This window comes from Seriola aureovittata, chromosome 5 (assembly GCF_021018895.1).
Source record: "Seriola aureovittata isolate HTS-2021-v1 ecotype China chromosome 5, ASM2101889v1, whole genome shotgun sequence".
Taxonomy (NCBI): Eukaryota; Metazoa; Chordata; class Actinopteri; order Carangiformes; family Carangidae; genus Seriola; species Seriola aureovittata.
In genome coordinates this window covers 11772968-11795642 of record NC_079368.1, presented here as the reverse complement: position 1 = coordinate 11795642, position 22675 = coordinate 11772968, and the positions used below count along the sequence as shown (strand labels likewise).

At 41.4% G+C, this 22675-nt stretch overlaps 1 protein-coding gene across 6 annotated transcripts in view; it reads right to left on the bottom strand.

Moving 5' to 3' along the window:
* mctp1a (multiple C2 domains, transmembrane 1a) overlaps nucleotides 1-22675 on the bottom strand; it is a 138273-nt gene that overhangs the window by 19974 nt on the left and 95624 nt on the right. For 4 of the 6 annotated variants that reach the window (XM_056376198.1, XM_056376199.1, XM_056376202.1 and 1 more), the window contains 3 exons: nucleotides 18241-18357; nucleotides 7320-7376; nucleotides 838-936 (listed from right to left, as the gene is read on the bottom strand). In XM_056376198.1, coding sequence (XP_056232173.1) covers nucleotides 838-936; nucleotides 7320-7376; nucleotides 18241-18357 — 273 coding nt within the window. The remainder of the gene's footprint in view (nucleotides 1-837; nucleotides 937-7319; nucleotides 7377-18240; nucleotides 18358-22675) is intronic. The other 2 variants (XM_056376200.1, XM_056376201.1) reach the window with 1 other exon arrangement.

Genomic DNA, 22675 nt, shown 5'->3' with positions numbered 1-22675 from the left:
GCTGTTTCTGTAGCAACTTTTAAGAAAAAGCACTCTCAAGCACATTCAAATCACCCCCACCCCCCCACACACATACACATACACTCACACTCACACACACACACACACACACACACACACACACACACACACACACACACACACACACACACACACACTTATACACACTGAGGGCTGTGACACTCATTAGAGAATTTGTTTGTTGGGGGCTTATTATCAGTGACTTCGGGGTTATAAAGTGTGAAAACAATCATTGTTTTTGACAGGAATGTAAATACTGCTTTTCAAAATATATCAGAATCTAAAAGTCTATTTTTGGCAAAAAAAAAAAAAAAAGTACCTTAAACCACTTTATGAAATTTTATTCCCTTATGGCCCCTGTCACTTCACAGATTAAATTCAAAAACAAATACGAATACACTCAAGTGACTCCAAGTGTCACCCTTTAGTAACCCAGAACCAGAATTCCCACCAGCAAAACACAGTTGACTCACCATCACACCTCAATCTACAGCTGTCACCTTTCAGCGTAACGGGTCTACAATGCCACAGGGAAGTCACACAAAAAGCAGCCTTCCATGCTGGAGCCCCATTAGCTTCCCCATCACCTTAAAGAGCAGACAGAGGCAGATGCCTCGAGGTGGGGTTAGGTTGGGGGCCGAGCGTGCAGTGCGTGGGTGTTAATTGAGACGCGGACAGGAAACAAGTACTGTACACAAACCCCGACAGGACGGCAGACAAAGGCCGCCGGACAGACGATGAGCTTAATAGGAAACTGGAAGACAGCGACACACATCATCAGGAGTCAGTGCCAGAGCCACACACATGCCCACTTACCACCATCGTTCGTATCCACTCAAAGTGCCAGGAAGCCAACATATCCTCGAGGATATGGTTTTTATCACAGTTGTCCTCCCAGGGGCCTGGTTTAGGGTCCTTGTGGATAGATTACAGTGAGATTTTCTCTTTACAACCCAGAGAAATTAAGGTGAAAGGGTTTAAGAAGAAAATAGGATGTTTTACAACTGGGTTCTTGTAGTTGATGTTTTGGTCAATATTATAAGGTTATAGCATGTGTGTATAACATTGTTCTCACCAAATGCACTGCAGAGACTGTAAACAGAAGCACTGCACTGGAAACAGCTTTGGCCTTGTAATGCAGAGGACACTCCTGATTGATTTTTTTTTCAGTATTTACCTTAGTTCAGACTTATAAATAGCTGCATTTGATAGATAGATTAATACTGGACAGATTCAAAAGTCATTTGAGGCTTGAATTCCCTCAATTGTACTGTTGCAAAGCTATATGCAGAGGAGCACGAATGTCTATAATCTCTACAATGACAGTGGTGAGTATATGTTTAACTGTACAAATATACTGTACAAAACTACAAAAAAAGACCCATGGTGCAAAAAAACCCCAACAAAATTTCATTTAAATAACAAAGGCCAGAGTAAAAGTGTTAAGAAAATGGCAGAGAGTCAGAGAACGAAGGAGAAATGACAGAAAGCAAAAGACAAAGCAAGAGATATGTATCTGGGGGGAAGAGAGATTGTGAGGGATGATCCACCTGATGTATGTGTGTGACAAAGAGGAAAAACAAACAAACAATGCAGTGTATTTTGCATAGAGAGACAATACCCCTGCATTCCTCTTTCACCCTCCTTTTTGTTTTCATTCCTCCCTCTATTAGCCAAACATGATTAAAATGCAGTTCCTACCAGCGTCTCTGCTGAACAGAAAAAAAAAAAAGACAGTGAGATGGGAAGAAAAATGAAGCGGAAAAGTCAAAAGCATCTTTTACAGCGTGACGCTTTTCATCCTTCACAGGCGGCAAGAAGAAAAGAACACAGACATTCAAACTTTTCTCTTCCCCTTTCTCCCTCTGTCTCTCTCTCCTATTCTCCTCAGCAGCTGAAAACACCCCCTGATACCTGAGGACAACCCCACTGCATCACAAGCTCAATAGTCTTCCCAGAACAACATTTCCGTTCAGTCACACTTTTTTTTTTTTTTTTTCCAGAGCATTGATATAATTCCCTGAGCTGTCTTTAGTCCAATTACATTATGCCATGTCACTATCTGAGCGATCAGCGCAGTGCCGTGACTGGGACTGAGAGAGAGGAGTGCCAGGGCTTGGGAAGGTGCTGCAGAGCTCCATATGCTATCTGGAGATAAATCTGAAAACTCTTTTTAACCATATCCACAATGAGACAAAGTGTGCTCCATATGTGTGCTCCATATTGAACATTTCAATGAGCAGAGAGTCTAGGCGCTTGCTTAATGCTACACAGAAGAAGAGACAGAAGCCGAGATAGAGATGGGGAGAGAAAGACAAGAGACACTGTTAAAATCAGCAGCTGACTGGTTGTGAGGCCTGCAGGATGAGAAATGGATACGTGTGCTGTTACCAGCCCTTTGCCAGGAGTTATATCCTTGCTAGAGAACCATTGATAAACACACATATATGCAGGATTGTGTGTGTGTGTGTATATACACATATGTGTGCATGAGTCATACCAACAGGGAAAGCTGCAGAGGGTGGAAGGGCTGCCTCAGCACTATAGATGAGGAGCATAAAGAGATACTGTGGTGTAGGACGATGACTGCGTGGCAGGAGAGATGAAGAAACAGAGCATCATGTATGCTCAGTCTTGTATACACAGTGGAGTCATCAATACGACCTCCAAATGATAAAAAAAAAAAAAATACTATATAGCACTCATAAAATGAGCTGAAACCAGATGTGCATTCCAACTTGCTCTAACCTTTTTCAACCAACAATTGGGTGGGAATTATTGCATGTCATGAAAAATGTACATATATCAAAGAAAGCTACCCTCAATTATTCAGAACTGGATCATATGACAATAAGGATAAACTGGTGCCTAAACAGGTCAAAAACAGCACGGAAAAACAGCGTAATGGTCTGACGTCCAAACTGGATGAAAAAAATGTAATCGCTGATTCGTTGGGGAATGCCTTGGAGAATTGGGTCTATACAAGACTAAATGATGACTAAAAATGCATTCAGATTTTACAGATAAGCTAAAGAATAAAGTCTACCCTATATTTACCGCCAACTGTGCACATGAGGAAGCGAAGGAGAAAATGAGTGAGAAACAGGATAGGAGAAAGATCTTGTAGGTGCATGTGTGTGTCTGTATGTGTGTGAGTGAGTGAGATACAGACAGATAGACGTAGAGAGAGAAAGAGAGAGCGAGTGCACCGAGCAGTAAGCCCGTGAGCAGGACATGATTGCAGTGTGTATCTTATCTGTGTCAGGTCCTCCTGAGGCTAGTGGAGCCTAGCTGAGCGGAGCATGAGCGCTTCAGTGACCAGTCAACCGTGTGAGGGTAATCTCCTCACTCCTTCAGTCTGTCTCTCTCTCACTCTCTCTCCCTCTCTCCCTTTTTCCAGTAAGCCCCCCCTCTGGGAGGCAGCTGAGCCACTCTACACATAAGCGAGACGCTCACACAAACATATTTACGCGCACAAACACTCACACCCATACAGAGCCTAAGGTGATTGCCTCATACCAGCTCTGGACAGTCACCCCACAGGTGAGAGGAGCCATCACAGGCTACATTGCACACTGAAGCCACTGCAGCCAGTAACCTGTTACTACAGGGCTGAGTTGCATGTTTCTGCTATCTCACACTGCCCAAGTCTCACAATGTTACGCCAAGCTCTACTGGAAGATACTGAAAAGGCACATAAAGACACAGAGGGACACATTTTAAAATTAAGAAAGACTGAATTAAATGGAAAAAAAACCCATGTTTGCGTCGTCTTGGGATTGAAGGAATGGTTGAGGTGACAAGAAGTTATAGATACTTGGACGTGAACACTGCCATAATAATTCTATTAGATTATGGATGAAAACTCCCTAAAGATCATTTTCCAAAACAAAGTAAATAATCTTCAATGACAACTACAGCTCTGATATTATTCCAGTAAAATAAAATCAGTGTTACTAGGAAGTACATGACGTACATGGCACAGGGGCGGCTAACTGGATTACATGTCAAAATTAAGATCCAGTGGGAATCCTTCACTCAGTGATTCAATTACAGCTGTGAAGTTAGTGAGTTTAGGACTCAGAGTTCATAATGACACCCATTTGATTAATAATATGTATTTAGCTACAGTATATTGGATCTATAAAAAAAATAGAGATGAAGAAATTGAATGGTATATGATTTCATCACTGCCTGAGTTCAATAAATATTTTATTAAAGTGAACTTGAAGTGAAGATAAACAGTAAGCAGAATTTTCCACCACCATTAAATTACATTCAAACACATTAAATGCATGAGTCTGAATAAAAAGGTTTCTGCATAAAGTCATGGTTGTTCATTTGGACTCTTTGAATTTATGAAAACCTTATCTACAATAATAAAAAAAAAACTTCTTTATAGTACCACTGCAACATCCTTTCATGTGGAATATATATAACACATTATTTCTAAGTATGCATTTTTTTTTTTTACTTTGTGTTTTATCCTTTGTATGGCATCACTAAAGGAAAAAAGGTGCACCTGCAACATGCCACCATGATTAAAATTAGTTTTCTTGAAAATAGAGGTTAAAAAGTGGGGCAGTATACTGCTCACATATTTTATGCATGTGTGTGTGTGTGTGTGTGTGTGTGTGTGTGTGTGTGTGTGTGTGTGTGTAGGCAATAAGAATCAAGCAACATTCCATGTTGAAGGTCGGCACACACAAAAAATAGTTAATGTCTAACATTCTTTCACCCTTCATGTGCCCGCCTGTTTGGCTTTAACAACTGAGCCGTCCCCATCAATTAGTCTAGATGCTGGACTTTCATTGAGATTAAGTGACTAATATCAGTGCTTGCTCACAAGAAAGACACTTTTCACGTCTCCCCAACAATCTGTTAAGTCAAAACACATGTGGTGATCCAAGGCAAAAGGCCTGCAAGGGGTCCTCTTTGCAATGAAAAACAGGTGCTCTCGTTTTTGGCCATGTAATACCCCATTTAGCCTCTGGAGCAATGGTTATCCAGCTAATAGCTGCCTTGTGGTGCATTGGGAAGAACTGTGCACATGGCCGGAGTAAACATCTGGGACGGATTGTACATACTTGCAACATATGCTTCAAGTTCAATTAAAATGAGGCCTTGGCACATTTATTAATGTTTTTTCCCTCTCCTCTCTCACTCTCTCTCTCCCTCTCTCTCTCTTCTTCCCTCTCTCCCCTATAGGGCTGTGCCATAAAAGAGGCCTCCTTTGACCCGTCCTTCATACTTACTCATACAATCTGAAGTTACCTCATATCCAATGTAAAAGACCTCATATCCAATGTAAAAGGCAAATTTGTTAAGCCTTGAAACTCCATTTGTTCTGCACTTAACCAGGTTGAAGGGAGAGCAAAGGGAAAAGAGAGAGAGAGAATGTGTGTCAGAATGAAAGAGAGAAAAAAAAGGCAGGGAAGGGGGCGATTGAGGGAAGGGTAGAAGGAGAGTGGGAGGGGAGAGAGATGTAGGTGAAGAAAAAAGAAAAATGCCCCCCTTTCAACTTCCCTACAGCTCAAATGAAATGCTAACAGTTGAGGGGAGCAATAGATCAAAATGTATGAAGCCAGAGTTGGTAAATTGTAGCCTTTGTGGCGGCTGTGCTATCCAGCATCCCAGCCCTGTGTGAGCACAGAGAGCAAGGCCTTCTTATGTGGAATAATCAGTTTGGCACCAAATCTGACAGAGGCCGCACAAGCTGCCGCTGCACCTCATTTCAATATGAAAGTCCAAAATGTATTTCATATAATCTGCAGCTTTTCAAATGCCTGTATTTTTATTTTTTCCCTGAGAGGAGGTAGGAAATGCAGTGATGGGAGGCAGACGTTAAGAAGGGGTACAAAAAAAAAAAGGTTCAAGGTTGCCTGGTGCATATCTTCAGTCAGTGCCCCCCTGTACATTTCAGCCTTGGAACTTCACAGCCATGAAACTTTGCTTCTGCATCACTGTGGGAGAGGATGTAATGCTCACGTATCTTTGTGTGCTCATCGCCCGACTGGCTGCTTGGCTGACTGATTGCCTGAATGGCTGACTTACTGGTGGGATGACTATTTGACCATCTGCACTATAAAGGTGTTTTTTTTTTTTTTTTATTTTAACCCTTTTGTTGCCTTCTTGCACTTTTGACCCTTAAAAAATGGGAGAGGGTGTAGTGAGTTTGCAGTTGCATACGTAAGTTCAGCATAGAGAATGTCCTCAGGCGAAATAATTTTCAGATATCAAATTGCCTGGTCAAAGGCCTTTACAATTACCATTACTGTTTGCAATGGTAATTGGAAAGGCCTTTGACCAGGCAATTTGACCAGGCAATTTGTTTTGCTCAGAAACGTTTACCAAACCAGGTCATGCAAATCACCACATCTTAGCCTGCTAACCTTTATATTGCTGGAGTGCGGCTGTAAGGCATCAAGTATCAGCTCAAATAATTTCAATTCCAGATTTTTCAGTCAAGGTACTTTACAGTTTTCACATACTCAAGTTATGTCTTGTTTAACACTGCTCGAGTCTGATGAGACTGGAGTATCAAACGGAAAATTATATATTTGCCTCACCAAAATCCAGACAACACAGTAGGTGGATAAAGAGCTTTACCATTTCAGTGAACATTCCCAAGTGGAACATTGACAAGGTACTGTATCCTATCCAGTGGCATTTGCTTCAGTAGCTGTTCCTCCAGTGTAAACGAGCGGAGGCAGTAAAGCAGCCACCTGTTGTTACCTGATAGTGTCTGGACAAGCCCAGATGCTGTTTTACTGGGACATAAAGGAGCAGTGAATGGACCTAAATAGCTAACTAAGCACTTTATAAGGGTGCATGATCTCAGGAAGCTGAAGAACAATGTTAGTAACGCAAATTGGACATAGTGTTATATGGAGGGAAAAATAAGGATTGTGCACCAAATTGCAGCAAAAGATCAGAGCAAAGCCAACCACAAAGAAGAAAGGGAAAGGATGTGCTATGTATACACCTACAGAGAAAACTTTTCAAAAGGTTAAAAGGTTGTGCAATCTTTGTACACATGTTTGCGCCTCAGGCAGTGAGAATAACTGAACAGCGGAGGAGACAGGAGGGGAAGATGGAGTCATTCCGTTTGTCTGTTTGTGTTTCCGGTCTGTGAAGCAGTGTCAACCCCTCCTGAGGCAGTGTGTCTATGTATGTATGTGTGTGTGTCCATGCATGTGTTTGAGTGATCGGGAGCGCATATATGTGCGTGTGTGTGTGTGTGTGTGTGTATGTATGTATGTATGTGTGAGTGAATCCCTGACACAAGACATAATTACCTTGTCATCTTTGTCAAAATCCTCATCCTCGTCCTCCAGCAGGTCCTCCACTGCTTGCTGACAGTTGCAACAGAGAAAAGAGAAAAAAGAAAACGAGAAATAAAAATGTTTATGCAACAGCTATATCACAGATAAACATTAGATAACACAGGGTTAACGTCATCAAAACAGCCAAAGAGGCATATTAAAGCTGATTGGTTATGCTTATGTCGGGCAAGAGTTTGTTAATGAGTATGGAAAGCATGCACATAGCACAACTTTTGGACTGGTGTGTGGTAATATGTCATGAGCTTCAGAATGGTTTTGAATTAGAATTTAATTTTAGAAACATTCTGTTGTTCAAATGTGTTGACACTTCTGGAAATGTAAGCAAATGCTCTGGCTTTGAATTTCAACGGGCTGAGGATTAAAGTCTATTCATCCACTCAAATCGCATTGCACAAAAGCATTCAAATCTTACACCATTCAGCGGGACGAGACAGCAGAACTCTTCTTCTGATTGTGCTCGGTCTCTTCTGACCTCTTTAACCTTTTGCACTCGTCTCTAACCTCTACCTCACAATTTCTATACATTCATCTATCTATCGTCTCACATCCTCCCACAGAATGATGCTCCATGAGAGAAGAGAGAGGAAAAGCCTGTAGCACAGAGAGCAAGTCACAAAGAACAGCAACTATGTGCTTCAGTGGTCCACAACCGATGAAACAGGAGCTGGTGTAGCTCTGAAGCCCCAAGATACCATGTATGATACATACTGTACAAGACAAAGAAAAAAATGACACAATGTGCACAATGTCAGAACCAAAAACACTAAGGCACATATGGATAAATATACTGTATGGTGGTGGTGGTAAATGCAAGTTGTTGCCTTTTCTATTCAGAAGCAGAATTTTACATACACATCAAGAGGCACTGAAATGGCTTTATGGAAGCAGCTTAGACCTCTCTCTGTATGTAAAAGCAAGTAAATAAACAAATGTCTTGGCATATATGGAAATCCCTGCCCCAACAAGATCAGCTTGGGCCACTGTGTTCAGTGATACTACTGTATATCTGATTACTGTTTTGTGATACAGCACATGTGTGAGTTGTGAACATGCACAAGTTCATGTGTAGTGTGATGTCGCCAAAGCGAAAACCCACAGATCCCTTCTGCATCCTATCCACCCTCTTTCTGTCAATCACGCATCAAAGCTACAAGGTCATATTGTTACTCTCAATTTACATAAACAAACACCCATATCATAAGCCTTACGGCTGTCAACCTCAGCATTCATCTGCTTTCATTGTTGTATTGCGTTACCAGCCCCAACCCCCAAAAACCTTTGCCCAGCCTGAACATCACCACAACCCCCTAACCACCTCCAGAACGGCACAAACTAGTTTGGAGAAATCCAAAAATCATTACTTAACAAGACAATAGCTTTTGTCCTTTTTGTTTTTCATTGGAATAAGGGGGGAAACTATGTGGCGGCTGACATAAGCCTCTTATGTAAATTCAGCTTCCCACACAAACAAAGAGGAGTTCAGAACAGCAGAGTTGAGAGGGTAGAGTCAATAGTGTGTGTGTGTGTGTTTGTGCGTGTGTTCTATCAATAGCTCAGAGTCACTAGGGCAAAGTGTTGTGCATGTATGCATGGCGCTCTTCGTTTTAACTGCCTGACTGTATAGCAACTGGTTATTCCCAGTTCACTTAGACTCCATCACTGTCTAGACAAATAAGCTTGACTGTTCAGAGTTCACAATCTCTTTATTGATACAGAATACATTTACTACTATACTAAACAAATACCAGAGAGGGAATTCTTGTGCTCAGCTGAGGCGAAAGATGTAGACGTGATACGGTAAAAACGAAAGCCTTCTGGCATCTCTAAACAAATGGACTATAACTGTTTATAAAGTCATCATGGTTCCTCCCAAATCCTTTCACCCATGCCAAAATACAAACATAATGGATTCCTCCACACAGAGGCTTTAGTAGGGTATGCCTGGCACACGCTGCAAACTTTAAACAAAGGGAATGAGCATGAGCTAGCTGGAGAAGCATGACCTAGAGAGACAGAGAGAATGATAGAGTCGTTTGTCTGCCTCAGCTCTCCGCTCTGCTCTCTCCCTTCTATCGCCTCTGGTTACAGAGAGAAGTCATGTTTCCTGCAATGAGACACAGTGTAAAATTAATAAATAAAAAGACATGGAACATGTCATCTGCCCTGAAGATTGCCACGGCTAAATGCGCGCACTGAAGCTACTGTCTCAGTAAGGGAGGATATAAATTACCTCAGTGCAGCCGATGAATTCCAAACATCTTTCTTTCTTCCTCTCCCTCTACCTCTCTCGCTATTTGCCTCATTCTTTCTCTCTTTCTAAGACCTGTTTGGTGTATGATATCATTTGTCTGCTTATCCCCCCATTATCATGTTGTTTGAATTACTATCATTACAGCACGGCAGCATCAAAGCCTTGCTGTCGACAGGATCGTGTAGAGCTCGCATTGCCTGCAGAGCTGCTCCAGTCAATTCAATATCTACTGAGGTGGGGATTAACATATTCAGACCTATTCAAATGATACAGGGATGATGCAGGCTACTCTTACAGATTACACTGTGCCCCATAAATACATACAAAGATGGTGATAATATAAAACACACACAAAGAATATAAGTGAGTACAATGACATTGAGAGTTCAAACGGCTGTGAAAGTATGAATACATCTGTTTGGCCTTAGTGGCTTGCAAGAATTAAGTTTCTGTCGCACAGATCTAAGCACAAACTCTACATCACTCTGGTTTTTCCTCTCACTGTTCTTCCCGTTAATGCGGGAACTGTTCATGAAGGACGAATTGCTGCATTAAATTGAAGCGGAGAAGACAACTGTGCATTATTTATCTTTACTCTGAAAAAAAAAAAAAAAGCTTACTACTCTGTATGTAGAAGTTTAGAGTGTCTGAATGACCTAATCTTTAATGACACTACAGTCAAAACAGTAGAGCAACAAAATCAAAGCGCAGAGCTGGTGTAGTGGCCTCTTGTTTAGGTGGCTGGAATTCTTCAGTGCATCCTTGCAAGACTATTGTTTTACGATTTGGTGACTGATACTTGAGAGCTACAAAACTGGAACTGTGACACTTGTATGCAACTTCATGTCATGAAATTTACATTCAGCCTCACAGAGACACATCTGTCTCTACAATTTACTGTTACTGAAGTGCATGGTGCTAGTTTAAGTCTAAGTCTATCTGGACTGAATTTGAAAAAAGTCTGACAAAAAAAAAAAAAAGTCCAGCGTGTTTGGATCTGAGGTTTTCCTGCGAGAGTGAACCTTTGCTGCACTGGACTGACTGACTGACTAACTGAGATGTGATGAACAAGTTGTTAGAGAGGTAAAAGGGAATAGCAGAGAAAAAGTTTTCACTAACTGTCAATCAGGTAGAAATGTACGATAACCTATTGATTCCTGAGAGGACAACTCCTTTTGCCTCCACGAGGAGCTTCTTGCACACCATCAGTGGCACAACAGCACCCCTAGTGCCTTTTCAAGGACAGAGCGCACACTCTAAGGGTCACAAGGGATCATTACTGTGACCAGCTTACAGGACAGGCCCATGGCTCTGCAGTGTTATTGTGAATGTGTTAACTTAAAACAGGGCAGCGTTTGAAGCTATGCAGTATCTGGAGCACAATGTCTGGTTGTATCAACCTTAACTCAAAGTAAACTCTGAGTTTGATGTTGGAGGATTAGCAGTATGACTGTACCTTATAGAAAAAGCCACAGCAAGTTTTAAACTGAGGATACAGGCAAGGTTTAGAAATGTAGAAAATATTTCCCAAATATTAAATAAAAGAATTAAGAAATGGTAACTAAGTAATTAACTAGACATACTTATCCTTATTCATATGACTACACTTTATGGAGACATACAGGAGAGTTTAAACCTAACATGACAAGTCAGTAACAAAAAACAAACTGCACTTTGAGTGGAAAGATGCTACTTTCATGGTAAAACAGAATAGACCCTGTCTGAATCAATGAAACAAGTGTACACGCACACATACACAAACACACAAACTCCACAGAGGTAAAGTAAAAATCTACTACCTGAACTAGTCTACAAGCCACATTATTTTCACTCTCTGAAATGCCTCTATACTCGTTCTACTCTCTCCCTGGCTGGGCTGAGATCCACTATCTCCCCTCCTAACCTTCCCAATGACAGCCGCAGGGGGAATTGACGCCGAGGCAGACATCCCGGTGAACATGAAGATATACTTTCTCCTCCTTTTTTCTCCCATTCCTCTATCCCTCCCTCCCTCCATCCTCCTGCTGCTCTTCCTCTTTGATACGTGAGGGGGTTTTAACCTCTCCAGCTGCTGAGGTTTGGCCAACTGGCTGGCTGGGGGATCTCAAGGCCCTACTTTGTATGCACTGTCCATGAGTGTATGTGTATGTGTGTCTGTGTGTGTGTGTGTGTGTGTGTGTGTGTGTGTGTGTGTGTGTGTGTGTCTGCGTGTCTACATATTGCCTACACCACAGTTTCTGCAGACTGGGGGAGGGCTGTGTGTCTGATAAGGGCTGCTGGCTGAGCCTGGCTGACCCACACAGGCCCTTCACAAGCTGTCAGAGCCGTGGCCCTCAGAGGGGGGCCCTTCCATCTGCACTGCCCCAGCCAGGGCTCACCCAGCAGGGGGCTAGATAGGGGTGAGGCCAGGGTGCTACCAGAGCTGCAGGCGGGGGGTGGGGGCGAGAAGGGTGGCTCCATATTCTTGAAAGCAACACCCAATCTGTGAGTATCGGAGAAGCTTGAGTTACAGGATAATAGTGAAAGCATCGCTAACATAATTGACTCATTGCTTATTTGCTGACAAATCAGCCAGTATGTTTAGTCAGAGATTCAGCAGCTATTCAGAGGAAATCACAATTTCACGCGTTGTTGAGACAGTCAGTAAATACAGAGAATTCAGTGATATGATGTTTGTCCTTCTTAGACAGATGATACTGTATCGCCTTATTGTTTTTTACACTCAGTTGTGGGAAAGAGGGCTTGAACTGGTAGATACTTGATGTGCTATATTGCACACAAACTCATGCACATCAGTAGGCTTAAGCTCAAAGTTTAAACTGAAAAACTTGCAAACAGCTACAGCGGGTGTACTGTATAGACAAAACAACAACAAACACTGAGGCAGACACCCTGAGCTGCTGACGTTGTTAGCAAAGAGCACAGACAGTTACAAAGGTTCAGTGTGATGAAGGGAGTTAGACAAATGGAGGGAAAGGAAGCGAAAGAGAGACAACATGATGAAAAGGGAGGCTGCGAGGATTCCGTAGTGGCATTCCTGATGCTCCCGATGCTCCCGTCCCGCTTCAAACTATGCCCGTCGCCTGTCTTTCTGCCTGCCAGCCTGCCATCCAATCTGGCAGTTTAGCAGAGACAGAGAGACAGCGAGAGGAGCAGAGAGGAGCAGAGAGGAGCAGAGATGAGCGCGGTGATGCCGGGGCGGCACGAGGGAAATCAGCGGGGCACAGGCGCTCCCAGTTAAAAGTGACATGACCTTTTGATTTTGTCACCTGTCACCAACTGCCATGTCTGACTCTGCACTGAGGAGTGCCTGCCATCCACCGCTGCTTTCCTCTGCCTCTGTCTCTCTGTCGCTCCGTCTCTCTGAATACCTCTCTGTCTTTTTCTGTCTCCTGCTCCCACTCCATCTCCTTTTCTCATTCTCCTTTTCTTTCCAGAGTTGCAGTTTTATGGGGGGAAAAGTGGAGGTGTGACTTTCTGGAGGAGTTGAGGTATAATAGGCAGCCTTTCCTCTTTTCCTTCCAGCTTTCCTAATATTTACTCTTCTCTACCTGTGTTGTGTGTGTCTCTTAATGAGGGCAGATGTCACGGCAGAGTGTGTTTAGAGATGCAGAAAAGTTTTTTGAGATGCAAAATCAGGGAGAAAATAGAATAGATAAAATTGGCAATGAAGTACAATATTCAAATAAAATCAGACATTATTACTGTCTTGGAAATAAACCAGATTCTTTTTACACTAATGAACAATATACCGCTGCCATGCTGAGTGCTTCACAGTCAGTAAAATAAAGATTAAACTGGTACCAATACAAGTAGAACTACATGGATTCAAACAAATACAAAATGACAAAAATCAGTAGAAAACCATAGTCAATTATTTTATTTTCAAGGGTGACTTGGCTCTATCAGGAAGATTAAACTCTATATTTGTTATTAGGGAAATGCTCGAACTTAGGATATAGAGTGGGTTGAAAGTAGTGAGCTCTATATCGCTGTAGGAGGCATGTCTGTAAGTGTGAAGTATCTTCAGGCTATTAAGGTCTTCTCTTCTGTAATGGGTTGGCAGATCCAGTGGGTGAATCTATGTAATGGTCTGAAGTATGGGATAAAGAGGATGGTCCTCCAGTGTGACGAGGCCTAATTGCCCATCATCCTGTGGTAGAAAGAGACATCACCATGTTTCGTATTTGCCCTCTACGACAGCCTGCACTGAAATTAACACCTTCATAACATCTGGTGAGCGCCTTTCTGGGCCAACAGAACAGCAAAGAAAGATTTCTATTGGGAAGTGTCCCTGCTCGTTAATCTCAGCGCAGATCATATACACTCATGCAAGCAGGCGCACACATGAATACTGCTATGAAAAGAAACACACATGCGTGCACATGCGCCTTGCAGCCTTTTTCTCTTGCAGCAGAGCTGCCTGTCCTCTGATTGACCGAGCCCAACCTACTGGCAGCCTCCTTTGCAACAGGCTTGGGATGGATCTCAGCCCCAAACTGTTCCAGGTTTTCAAAACAAGATAGAGATGGAGAGGAGATGGTAATATCATTAAAGTGCTCCTCCACCTCCCTACAATAAGGGACTCCAAAGAAATGCAGCCTTCCTTGAGAGTACATTATCAGCTATGAATGTCAAACTAAAAGCAGTACCATCCTCTGCATATATTCAAAAGCATAAAAGGTCAACTTCTTTGCTTGTTTGTTTCATTGAGCATGTTACAGCATGGCACACAGGTCAGCTAACAGTGTTGAGGAGTCAGGGTTCACGGGTCAGAGTGCTACATGATAAGAGAGGAGGTCGATGACCTTGCTGGTGCGTCGCCTCCTTTAATCGCTGTTCTGAGGTCGCTCCGACTGCTTAGCAGGTACCGGTCAAGGTTGGGGCGAGGGTAAGGAGCTCTGATCCAGGATCTGTTTGCAAAGCAGCATGTAACCACACAACAGTCAGTGACCCTGAGTGGTGAATTACAGCGTGTAGAGAACACTGTGTTTGTTTATTTGCTATAGACAGTGCTATGGACTGTGGTTGTGGTGTAAAATCGGAGAAGGATCCCCACATTGAACCCATCAGACGAAGCAAGGCCCTTCACTTCATTAGGAAGTCTATACTCAAGTGTATACTTTTTTTTTTTGTTTTCTCTCTTTCTTCCCGCAGCCTATCTGTCTCTCTCTCTCTTTCACCCTTCAGAGCGAGTTCAGCGGAGATTCCTTTGGCATTACCCTCACCCCAGACTGCTGGAAAACCGCAGCGCTCCGGATGCTGACCCTTGCTCAGCTCAGCACAATGCTTTAATTTGGTGTGTTGTTTAAAGTAATTAGAAAGCCTTTTTCCCTTGTTTTCTTTTCTATTCTTTTCTGTTCACTGCCAAGTGTGAGAGGGAAACAGTGAGTCGTCCGTGACTTCAGCTTGATAAAGACTCGGAAGAGGAATCCAGGGGACTGGGAGAGGAAGCAAAGAACGCAGATACTGTAAGCTCTCGCTGTACACACTTCCCCCCTGTACTGCTGCAGATTGGGAAACTCTGTCTGAAAACAAACAGGGACAGGACTCGGGGGATACTTGTGTCTGAATGTGTGTATTAGAGGGTGTGTGTACAGCATTTGGAAAACGCAAATGTCTTAAAATAATGAACGCTTTCACCATGGCACATTACTTTTACTGCACGGAATTCAAATTTGACAGAAGACAGTAATATCACATCTGAAGGAGGCAGAGAGTTGATGATGGAGGAAGGAGAGAAGGTTCATCACATTCACCAATCTTGAGGCAGTAAGACTTCAACGCCGAGACAAGCGAGACGATGATTGTCAAAGAATCGTCTTTGTGTCGCCCGTGCTGCTCTGTACTGTTCAGCACAACTGTCACAGCGGCAAGAAAAGGAGCATTAATGGTGCTGATCTTTGACAATTAATCCCACTTTCATCGGATATATTGCTGCAAAGAATATATGTGCAGACCCACGCCGATGCATACTCTTGTAAGCATACATGCACAAATACACACATATTTTTTAGACATGACACACACAGACTTTTATCTCCGTGTACACACACACACACACTGTATTTTCCCACACACATGGAAATACCACACACACGTGCACCTGGAGTGACTCATGCAAATGGATGTGCGTGTGTGTGTGTGTGCGTGTGTGTGTGTGTGTGTGTGTTCGCAAGAGCTGTAGTTCTATACTCTGGTTGTGCCAGAATTATAACCTTGGAATGAAAGGGAACATAGCAGACTACATCAGACACACAGTATTCAGTATTCATGTGCAATGCAAACACCTGCACATTCACTTATAGGAAATATACCCTTCTGCTATCCCGATCTCTCGCACAGCGTATTTGCCCCCTGACTATCTCACCACCAGCTCAAACCAACCTCTCCACAGTGCTTCCAAAAAGCCAGTAGCAGCAACGACGCTCAAATCCACACATATCAAGCATGTCGCACTGTGAGAAGTACACAACACACTCACTTAAAGCCATTGCTGACTGTGCTCATGTTCGACAGCCGAAATTGAAAGGTCACATATGAGACACTCATAGCAGTGTTCTCATGGCAAAAAAAACAAAAAAAAACAACTTTCCTGACATTAGTGAGCTCTTCAGCCCAGTGTCCCAAGCAGATGTGTTGTTTAAATTCAACCAGACACCCTCAAACCACACTATGAAGATGACAATATTGAAGCAACCTTCAAAAAAAAAATCCTTCAGCTTGGATTGTAGCTAGACAAGAAATCCAAAAGACTAACTTCAAGACAAGCTGCAAGAAATAGTTGGTGGCAAGAGTTTTAAAATGGTACTGTTTTATATCATGACGAACCTAAGTTAAAGTGAGTCAAAAATACGCTGTCCAGGATTCTTGGAATAAATGTGGAAGTACACTTCAATCAAAATGACAATGCTCTGATGCTGCTAGGACAGTCTCAAATATTAAAAACTGTGAAATTTAAAATCCTATGAGAGTACAGTGTCTATATCTCCTCTTGTCTCTGACCATAGGACAACTTTGTACAACCGAGAAGAACAGTATTGTCGTACTAAAAGGCACTTGCCATACAAGTATCAATAGTATCAACATGTCTTAATGTTCCAACCAATTCCTGAGGTACTTGAGACACAATAGTCCCTTTCAAGAAGGAAAGAAAAGCAATTCTGCATGAAGTGGGAGTTGCATGTACTTACTTGCATGTGAAGTGAGTGGCACATTATGAGAATATGTCACCTTTGGTGCCTCATTTTAATTAGGAAGTGCATGGGGAAAGAATATCATTAGATCTAAACAAATACAAGCAGCAGGTAGGGGGAAGAATCATCATGCTGGGTTTTGTCTTATGGCTTGTGTGATTTTTTTTTGTCAAGCAATGTCGCCATCTACAGGCGGGGAAAAGTGTCCTCTGAAATTTAAGTCTGTGTCATTCACAAATTAGGGGTTTTAGTTTGTCTGTGAAACTATTTGCAATTGCTAACCTTCAAATCTATGTGCATACCACAAACTACTAACCTAACCACCAGGTTACTGTTGAGTAACTGAAGGATTGTATCTGTCTCATATGGCTTGTATTTTGCTGATTTTATTGTCAACTTTTTATAATATGGAAATAGAGGCTTATAAGTAGAGGATCTTAGCTCTAAAGACTCAACAAATAAACAGATATGTACAGTTTACATCTAATTTCATTTTTATGTTTAATATCACAATGACACACAGAAATTAGATTTGATTATAATGACTGGATTTAATACGTCTTCCAAATCCAATCCAATCTAACTGCTCCAAAGAATCCTTATGAAGAGATAAACACACACATATAGCAGGTGAGAGTCTGTGAGAAAATCTGAGGTCTGTTAACTGGATATTTCCAACAGTGTCTTGGAAAAAAGGCACTTATTAAAATTAATCACTTCATTGTTCACGCTCACTCCATAGTCCAGTCCTCTCTCTCGTTTTCACTCTCTACTCTCCAAATGTGCCTGGCCATGATTAAAACATGTCTGTTTCTCCATGACATTGCTTTGACATCATTTAATTGGTATAAGAGATAAAAATAAATGAATTAAATAAATATACTACCAGGTAAGTGGCGTAACGTAGCTCAAGGTGACAGCCTATTATTTCTCCCTTTTCTTTGCCTGAAAGAAGGCGAAGTGAGAAATGTGAGATTGCACTGAGAATGCAGCACCTCAAGGGGCAGATGGAGTTATTTAAAAAAAAAAAAAAAAAAAAAAAAAATCAGTAGAGAGATTTTTTTAAATTAAATTCCAATTTCCGCAAAGTTTACAACTGCAATTTAATGAAAAAGTATATTCTAAATGAGTTTGTATTTTGTTCATCTTCTTGTTGTTTCTTTACAAAAGTATTTAGCATTCTCATTCATCTCATCACAATCGTGTCACAATTTTTACATCACAAATATGTATTGTTTGTATTAAGTCCAGTATCACAGGAATGAAACGTAAGTAAATGTGATTAATGTCATAAATAAAACAAGAGCGAATGTCGCCATAAAACAATGGTGTCTGAGTTTTAACCCGGCATTGTCTATGGAAAGAGGGTTTTACAGTGAAATGAAAGAAAGGCGGAGGGTTATCGAGAAGCGACTGGGTTACTCACCACGTCTTGCCTGGTATCCTTCCCTGACACGATGAGGATGTAGTTCCAGGCCAAAGGCAGCAGCAACGCCAGAGGAATCATATAGAGTTCAAAGTTCCACACGACGATGACAAAAAGCTGATGAGAGAGAAAAAGACAAAACCATCAGTAAAGAAAGGGGAGAACAAAAAAGTAAGAACAGTGAGGGTTAACAATGTATACATTCAAGACCCCATATTGACCCTCATGAGGCAAACCCCTGAGAACGTACGCCGACCATATGTGCGACTGGAAACAACACACATTCAAACACATTCATATGCAGAATCATAACCACCATGGAACAAAGCGTAAAAATAAGGCTTTGCTTCAACAAAGGTACAGGCCTGGTGTCGGTGAGCCTAGGTTCAACACCCTGACCCTCAAGGCATTCTGGGCCCTCATCTGAGGAGGAGGACGAGGAGGAGGATGAGTACAAGCCGTCAGAGTCTCTTTCCTCCATGCCAATCACCCGAGAGGTTGAGGTCATGTACCGTTTCAGCCGCAGCACGTCATTGCTGACCCTTCCATACTCAAGCCCAAACCCCAGCATGTGACCTCAAACACCCCACACCCCGAGTCCCTAACCCTGTCACTCCAAGCTCCAAAACCCTCTCTCTTACCCCAAAAGACTAATATGCCCCATCTCTAACCTTCTCTGCACCCATCTGCCAAAACCATAACCTCTATACCTCCCCTCTCATCACCAAACAAGCAAAGTACCATCTGAAAATTAACCTTTCCTAAAACCCTGTATTCTGGTTTTGGCAGGTCTCTTTAGCCTCTGACAGCAGATTATTGCGGTGGTCGGGAGAAGAGATCTGTGGGAAAGTAAAATTGCTAATGACGGAAGATTGTTATTTCACGGCAGTATTGTATCAAATGTGAGAAAACAGTGTGCCGATTTTTAAAGGTTAAGATGGTAGAGATAGGATATTTTCATGAGGATAAAATCTGTCAGAAACAAATAGAACAAAAGTAAGTTTATAATATCTTATTCTTTTTTTAATAATTTCATGTTTAAGTATACAGAGGAATTTCATGGTTGATAAAACCTCAGTAGCAACTATTAAGAAATGCTGAAAATGCAAACCATGCCTAATGCTCAATCTTCACTAGCAAAATATATTTATCAAATTCAAGTACAAGAAATCCATTATTTCAAATATGAGCAAAGAAGATTTGAAATTAATTACTCTCTTTATGGAAATGCATCCCTGTTTAACAATCAGTTTTGATGGGAAACTTTTAAGAGTGGTGAAATTGAGACTATTACTGTATAAAGCTGATTTATTGGTCTGTGTACCAATTATGATCTATCCTGTTTGGCTGAATAATATCAACAAGAGACATAGGAAGCTTAATAATCAACAATCAAATTGTTTTATTTGTGTGTGTGTGTGAGTGTGTGTGAGTGTACGACGGAAATAGACAGAGAGAGAGGGGAGGATAAAAAAAAAAAAAAAAAAAAATCAAGCTCTTCATTGTGTCTACAGTCCAAGGTTAATGTGAATATGAAGTTCAACAGCCCCTCAAGACTGCGTATGCAGGTCTGCTGTTGCTGTACTGGAACCAGTCGGACACTTAACTGCACACACACTCGCGCACTGTGCTGTTGGTATTTCATATTCCTTTCACCCATACACCCACCCACCCACACACACACACAGGCAAACATATGCATCTGAATATCAATGCAAACAACTCCTCACAATAACAACGCAATTAAAACAATTAAATTTTCTCAACTTTTTCCCCCCTCTCGCAGAGGAAAGTTTGACAGGCTCATATCCAAACTTTTGAACAGAACAATAACTTCATGTAAAATTAACAGACACTGGGTGTACAAAAGCAAAAAGAGGCATAAATTAAATATTAGAAATGACCAGTGCATTTGCATAATGCTCACAGCTAAATTTCATCTTCAAATAAACCTGAATGGCCTTGGTGCAACAACAAAATCTCCCAAAAGGCTCAAAATCTTTCTCTGTCTCTCTCAGGCTCAACTTCACTTTCTCACATACACAAAGTCTTTAACTCTAATACAGCTGTGTAGGAGTATTAGAAAGAATCTATTCAATAATTCATATTTGTATACTAATAAGAAACACAACCATTTCCCTTCATTCATCATAAAAAGCTGTTAGGACTGTGAAAACTCAGCAACAGAAACTCGCACACACACAAACATAACAAATGTTCACAAACACAGTTTCTCCACAAAATTTAACCATTCTAAAATTATCCATCTTCCTATAAATTATTATAATTTACAAAACTATATTATCTGTAACACTGATAAACTCTGGAATAATCTCTAACTAAACAATGTGCAACAGAGGTGCAGAAACATGACTTCAATCAAACGAACAAAGGAGCTCACGTGTTTTAAATCTATTCTGGTAGAAGCTATAAATAACTGCACACTTACAAACATCTTCATGCATACACACACTGCTCCTTTCAGATACTCTGATATAAATATAACCAGCAGCAGGCATATGTTGTACTGTAAATATATTTACTGTCTCGATCTCTAATCGCTCATAGTATCATTATTGCACAACGGACAAATTAATTGCTCCTCACTGTCCTGATGTGTATATTGAACCTTAAAACCCTATTTTATGTTGGTTTTTTTTTCTTTTTTTAAATCTCACTTTCTTCACCACATGCCTGAGGTTGTTTAACCTGTCGTCCCCCTTCATCTTCCTCCATTTGGTTATAGTAGCTGAGGGCGAAGTTTTGACTGGCAGCTAGAGGAACCGGACACCCGGGCTCAGCAGTGGCCAGCTCTGCCCCGTCTCCATACCCCCCGGCAGGGTAATAGGGGCCCTGCAGTGCCTGGACCTTTCCACCAGGACTGGATGAGCACAGCCACCCCCCATCGCTTGCTACACCAGATAGCAGGCTCTTTGCCTGGGGAAGAGGGAGTGGGAAGCAGCCTGCTGTGTATGTCAGTGACCAGAAAAAGGCAGAGGAAAAAAAAAACAATGAAAACATGCTGGATTGAGGAGAGGAAAATGGCAAATGAATCTCCAGATGTAGTCTATGGGAATAATTTGTAGATGACTCTGTGTGGTCAGAAACACATTATGTAGTGGACGGTGATGCTTCATAGTGAATATCTGAACACGCATACAGAGGAGAGCTCACCGTGTCCCGCTCTTGCTTTTCTGTTTAATACTGCTGAAGTCTTACCAGCGTGGTAATGTAAAAATATAACTCAGTCAGTATGTTTGTCTCTTTGTATATAAGCCTTTATTTTATTTAAATTATGCAAACTTTCAAATTTTGTTTTGAGAGCATCAAACAGAGAAGTAATGATGCAAATAAATGTGGAACTTAGACTTGTCCAAAACCAAAAAGGGTGCTGTACTCTGTTTCTCATTGTCATGATATCATTGTATAAAATATTGTTGGTGATTATCTCAACTACCAAGGAACAGTTATATGTCAATATCAATTTTAGAGTGAGTTTAGATTATTTGGTTGAAAGTGGACATTTGTGTTTCCAAAATGACTCCCTGTTGAGGAAAAATAAAAAGAAGTGAAAAATGAAATAACAATTTTCCTTTATACACCAAATCTTTTTTTGTCATAAAAAATGTATCATACTTTATTTTCTAATTATATGTGCTTCAACAAGTCCTTGGTGAAATCCACTGAAATGTCAGAACAAAACTATTCGCTTGTCACTAAGCAAAGTAAAATAATATTTTCCACTGTCAAATCTGCTAAACCATTTCAAATACAGTTAAAGGCTACATTTGAACTGGGCAAACTTCACATCTGAGCTGAAGTTGAAATTCAAATGAGACATATTATTAAAATAGACAATCACAAACATGAACAAAGCAAAGCCATGGCAGCATAATTTGTAATATTTTGGCTAAAGTACCCATACACAAATTTAGTAAACTAAATTATTCTGACAAGTCTCTGTAGTTGGATTTCATTTTGTTATTATCTTTGATGCTTTCTTTTAATATTAAGAAATCCCCTCTACACAAGAAGATGCATTAAAAACCTTAACAAAACAGAGAAGTGAAAATGTTTTATTCAAGCAACCAGTACGGCACATTGAGAGTTGTATCTTGCATTATTTGTTTCAAAACACAACCCGTGTCCTTACGGCTCTGCGCCGCAGCACTGTGGGAGGGTAATATTCAGTACTTTGGCTTACATTAACCACACACCAGGCTAACTTTCCCCCTGCTCTGTCTCAGTGGAGTGAAACTGAAGTTTGGATTTCAGAGTTCCCCTTTATCTCTCTTACATCAATTTCCATGCTGGCACTAAGTGTTGCCAGATACCAAGTAGAAGTCCTGTTAAGTTCGAGGGAACTAGAGAGGGAGGGAGACTGTGTCCTGTTTGTGACCGGACCTTCCCATCATTCAGTGGTGCTAGACTGCCC